This window comes from Borostomias antarcticus (assembly GCF_949987555.1).
Source record: "Borostomias antarcticus genome assembly, chromosome: 11".
Lineage (NCBI taxonomy): Eukaryota > Metazoa > Chordata > Actinopteri > Stomiiformes > Stomiidae > Borostomias > Borostomias antarcticus.
This window is the reverse complement of record NC_140244.1, coordinates 17,441,266-17,446,552: the sequence shown is the minus strand read 5'-3', so window position 1 is coordinate 17,446,552 and position 5,287 is coordinate 17,441,266. Positions and strand designations below refer to the sequence as shown.

Here is a 5,287-nt window from a genome sequence, read left to right as displayed (position 1 = left end):
GATACTTCCTGTTGGTGAAGTAAGGCAGGGGCCTCGTTTGGTATGGGCTATGGCATGCGCCATACCTTGACTTCTAGACAAATTTTAATTTTTTATCTGAAATATGTTTTGTAATTTTATGGGATTTTCTCGGCTCTACACATACGGGCATAAATTAATGTAGAAAGAAGCACTTTGTTTGCAGTGCACCTCGTGAGCTCCAACTGACTCATTAGCATAGTGGGCGTGACCTCCAACTGACTCATTAGCATAGTGGGCGTGTAGTGCGTGAATAGAATAGTCTAGTCAGTCCGACCTCATGACCTCACCAAACATAACTACAAATCCACGTTAGTGTTCGTCTGTCATTCTCATTAAATCAGGTGGGTTGATTCAAATTCAAATGTAACATGAACAAGTCCTGTAACAAGAACAATGTCATGTTGTGTCTGTCACTAAGAACACATGTTATTTTAGTGAAAAACCGGACTTAACGTCACGCGCGAATCGAGCTAGCTAACTAACGTTAATGGGTAATCAATCACTAATTTACATAGGTCTATGTCAACCATGTCGCCTCTATTGTCAATCATTTCTATCAATGACCCCTAACTTGTGTGAGTAGGCTAGCCTAAGATATGTTTTTGCGCAAGCATGTTTTGATATTGTCAATCGTCTCACCTTTAGGCTACTAGGGACTTAACTCAAACATGCTGCCAGCAGGGAAGAAAAGGAACGGGGACATTAGGACATTTTTTAGTTAAAGGGCACCAGAGACAGGTGATATGGGGACGCAGGTGAGGTCTTAGATACAATGGTTTAGTGATTGTTGCAGTTCACATTCAGTAACCCATAATAGGCTACTTTATAGATTTGAGTAGCTAAATCTGTAATGTTTTGTGTTGATAATTTGTTTCTAAGGAGACTGAACCAGGTCCACCTGCTCAAACAGATGACAGCAGGTGCAGTAGCAACAGCAGTGACAGTACCAGTGACCATGGTGAGACCAGTCCAGTTCAGTGTAGCAATGAAGGCATGGACATTAGTACTTCCAAAAACACGTCTCCAGTGCAACCTTTATGTCAGTTTCCCATGAGGAATGGGAGAAGATTGAAAACCCAGCTATAGGCTACAAAGCATATGATTGGATTGAATACTCAGTAAAAAAAAAAGAAAAAAAGACAGTGTATTTTGTTTTGCATGCAGACACTTTTGAGGGGTGTCAACATCCCAGGGGGACAGGCTTGAACAGAGAGTCTTTATTGACAAGGGGTTTTCCTGCTGGAAGAATATGCAGAGCCAACTGAGAGAGCACAGCAAGAGCAAGCGGCACATCAGTGCAGTTATGGCCCAGGCGCGCCGGCAGCCGGAATCCTGTACGCACCGTGCGTACAATTTTTTTTCCAGGGTATTACCAAAATTGTAGGCACGGTCCACTCCTCACACTCGACGTTAAGTTAAGCCAATCACTCAAGCTGTTAGAAACATTAGCCTACATTAAGACCAAATTATGATTGGTGTTTATGTCGCTGTCTGTGTCTGACACTTGTCACTCGTCGCTTGATTGATTTCTGCCGCTCAAAATCGTTCCCTACGACTCAGCTGAGCCAACTGCGTATAGACCTCACGATTTCAGTAGCTTCCCCTGCAAAAATGTCCAAGCGACAGCTAAGTATTTTTCAGGCATTTGAGAATAAAAATAAACGACCTTCTATCCGTGAAGTCGAAGAGTTAGATGTCAATACGGTGCATGAAGAGCTCCCGGTGGAAATTGAAGCTAGCTACGATGCAAGCCAAGCTAACGTTAGGCCTGCTACCGTTACCTCCTCGTCCTCCGTCAGTGAAGTGCAGCAATCCACGGACCAGGTAGACCTATGTGCTGCCTCTGAAGGTGACATTGGCGCCGTCAAAGCTGATGAACTCAAAACAGCATCGGACTCAAAGCTCAAACTAAAAGCTCTCCAGTCCAGATTCAAGCCTCCCAGAGGCTGGATAGCCCCATCTAGGGTAACATGTGGAAAGCAACGGAAAATACCAGAGGATCTTTTCGATGAGAGCATTTACCCCACTTTGCGTTACAGCAAAAGCGTTGATGGTGTTTTTTGTGTGGCTTACATGCTTTTCTCCTCAGGAGACACGATTCTGAGAACGAAGCCACTTACTACGGAAGAGCATTAGGGCCAACAACTTTATTATTTTTTTAATTTTCTGAGTTTAAAGTCAGAATTTCAGACTTTAAAGTCAGAATTTCTGAGAAAAAAGTCAGAAATAACTTCTGAGATTAAATTCAGAATTTCTGAGATTAAAGTCAGAAATAACTTCTGAGAAAAAAGTCACGTACGGAAGAGCATTAGGGCCAACAGCGGAGGTTTTTATTTATTTTTTTACTTCTGAGTTTAAAGTCAGAAATTCTGACTTTTTTTCTCAGAAGTTATTTCTGACTTTTTTCTCAGAAATTCAGAGTTTTTTTCTCAGAAATTCTGACTTAAATCTCAGAAATTCTGACTTTAATCTCAGAAGTTATTTCTGACTTTTTTCTCAGAAATTCTGAGTTTTTTTCTCAGAAGTTATTTCTGACTTTTTCTCAGAAATTCTGACTTTAAAGTCAGAAATTCTGACTTTAAACTCAGAAGCTTAAAAAAATAATTAACTCAGTTGTTGGCCATAATGCTCTTCCGTACTTCCGTAACTTACTGACTGAAGTAATGCAAAGAAAATTGTTACGAGACACTTGGCAACACCAGCTCACCATAGTGCCCAACTGCGCGCAGGTGAATTTGTTGATGTTGCTTTGGGGAAGAGCCAGTCTATCTATTCAAAGTTAGATTGCTCACACCAACAAGCAGTAGAGCCCAATAAATATGGACTGAAAGCAGTCATTGAGCTAATTTCTGTTTGTGGACAGCAAAACATACCCATTCGGGGCCACACAGATGAGCGCAGTAATTTTCAGGCGCTTCTGGAATATCGTGCAAAGGGAGATGAGAAGCTGAAAGAGTATTTTGAAAATGCAGCAGGTAACGCAAAATACATCAGTCATCAAACCTAGAACGGTAACGTTTATGCAAAACAACAAACATTTATTATTAAGCCTAATCTCTCTCGCTCACCCCCGCATTGTTCACTTAAGGCCTATCTCGGTCTCGGTAGGCCTATATGTATATGGCCTAGCCCTATTTGTTTGTATTTGTAACAAATATATATTGCCTGCATAACCTACCCAGACTACACGCAAAATGTGCATAATAGCCTACTTGGGATACACGTTTAAAATGATTGATCAAACTCGTCATTAGGGTCGAGTATGCTGTTGCTTGTGGCATCGATACGAAACGTGTCCGGGAGAGTTAAAACAACTTTATTTCTTATAACATGTTAAATGTAGGACTACATAAAGTATCTTTATTAATAAATGTGTTCATATCAAAGTCAACATCAATGGCATGTCCAGCAGAGAGCTGCAACTCGCATGTTTTCTTTAGACAGTTCAATGGAATGTTCATCCATACAGAACAATAAATAAATGTTCAATTTCTCTACACGGAAATTAATGAATAAATAATAATAAATATATAAATAATAGAGCGCAGAAAAATGAAAAATGCCACTGAAGGTACAAATATGTAGCCTGCTTGAACGAGAAAGACTTGGTAATAAAGGCTGGCTATTCCATACAGCCTCTCAAAAATCAACGTGCTCGTGCATCAAAAGTTCTAACATGCAAAATACATCTACGTGACTACTCAGCACTATCAGCACTTGGACTGAATGTGTGCAGACATACGTATGTAGCCTACCCTACCAAACGAATAATGGAATATTGAGGCCTGGAGGGAACCTGAATTTTGCCATCTGTGAGTACATTGAAATAGAATCCTGCCGGCGCCACTGGTTGTGGCACCAAAATTGACTATTGCACAATTCATTCTACTTTTTTTTCAAGGGGGGACACCCCCCTTTCACCACCATCCCCACTCTGCCACACCTTGCCTTTTGCTGAAATGACACCACTGAAGTAAGGGTAGAGTCTTCTAAAGAAGAGGAAGCGGAGAGCTTTCAAACACACACACACACACACACACACACGCACACACATACACACTCGCCTGTGTGTCAGGTCAGGCTGATATGAAAGTGGGTCTATGAGTCAGATATGTTGTTGATCCTGGTACCTTGCCAGCCCTCTGGCGCTGTGGTGACATTTCTGCCCAGGGTTTATATAACCTTCCCCCTCCACTATAATCCTCCTTGTATAACCACCCATTCACTGCCTTACATAAGCAGTCACACTCTCTCTCTCCTTCTCTCCTCCTCTCTCTTTCTCCCTATCTTTCCCTCTCTCTTTCTCCCCCTCTCTCTCTCTCTCTCTCTCTCTCTCTCTCTCTCTGTCTATAGCTTTCTCTGCCACTCTCTCTCTCTCTCTCTCTGTCTATAGCTTTCTCTGCCACTCTCTCTCCCTTCCTCCCCTGCTATGACCAACAGGCATCACATGACAGTGTAACGTTAGGCCCTGGTGAACACTAGGCCCTGGTGAACGTTAGGCCCTGGTGAACACTAGGCCCTGGTGAACGTTAGGCCCTGGTGAACACTAGGCCCTGGTGAACACTAGGCCCTGGTGAAGGTTAGGCTCTGGTGCAGATGACGCTGGTGGTGTTGTTATATATGTGCTTTCCCACCGAACCCCTTGTTAGGTAAACTGGGTTTGAGGATCAGCCGTGGAAATCAGGCCAGACAGGTCCACTGTCGTCAGCCAGAAGTTAGAGGATCAGTATGAAGAGCCAAATAAATAAAAACCTCTTCTGGATTTGTTTAGAGGAATAAAGGGATGATTGTTTTTTCAGTAAAGCCGAATTCAGCCAATCCGTTTCAAAATTCCTTTTTTTTGTCACATTACATTCACAGTGAAATATTTCTTCAAGATTATGCTACAGATGTTTTGGTGTGCGCTTACTGACCTACCTGGCTGATGACGGTCCTCTAATGACAGCCCCTTACCTCCATCACCCCCACATCCTGTCTGCTCTCTCCACCCCTCTCCCTGTCTCTCCTCACCTGTACCCCCCCCCTCCTCTCTCCCTCCCTCCCCCCAGACGCCATCCACCTCAGCTCGGGCGAGGATGCCGCCGCCCTCCCCCACGTCGCCGGGGAGTCGACGGACGAGGACCAGGACGTCTGGGTCGCAGAGGAGTGCCGGGCCCACGCCAGCGACGCCCTCAACCAGCCGGACGCCGAGGGCCGCGTCCTGGTCAACCTCAACCACCCCGCCCACGAGCCAGACCTCTTCCTGTCTCCCCAGCTGGCCCGCGCC

The 5,287-nt window shown here is 44.0% G+C and overlaps 1 protein-coding gene across 1 annotated transcript in view; it reads left to right on the top strand.

The window, feature by feature from the left end:
* Positions 1 to 5,287, top strand: part of LOC311315440 (helicase ARIP4-like) — a gene marked incomplete at both ends in the record, with an annotated part of 31,370 nt that overhangs the window by 13,305 nt on the left and 12,778 nt on the right. The window contains one exon of the mRNA XM_084446110.1: positions 5,070 to 5,287. This exon is cut by the window's right edge and continues 15 nt beyond it. Coding sequence (XP_084302236.1) covers positions 5,070 to 5,287 — 218 coding nt within the window. The remainder of the gene's footprint in view (positions 1 to 5,069) is intronic.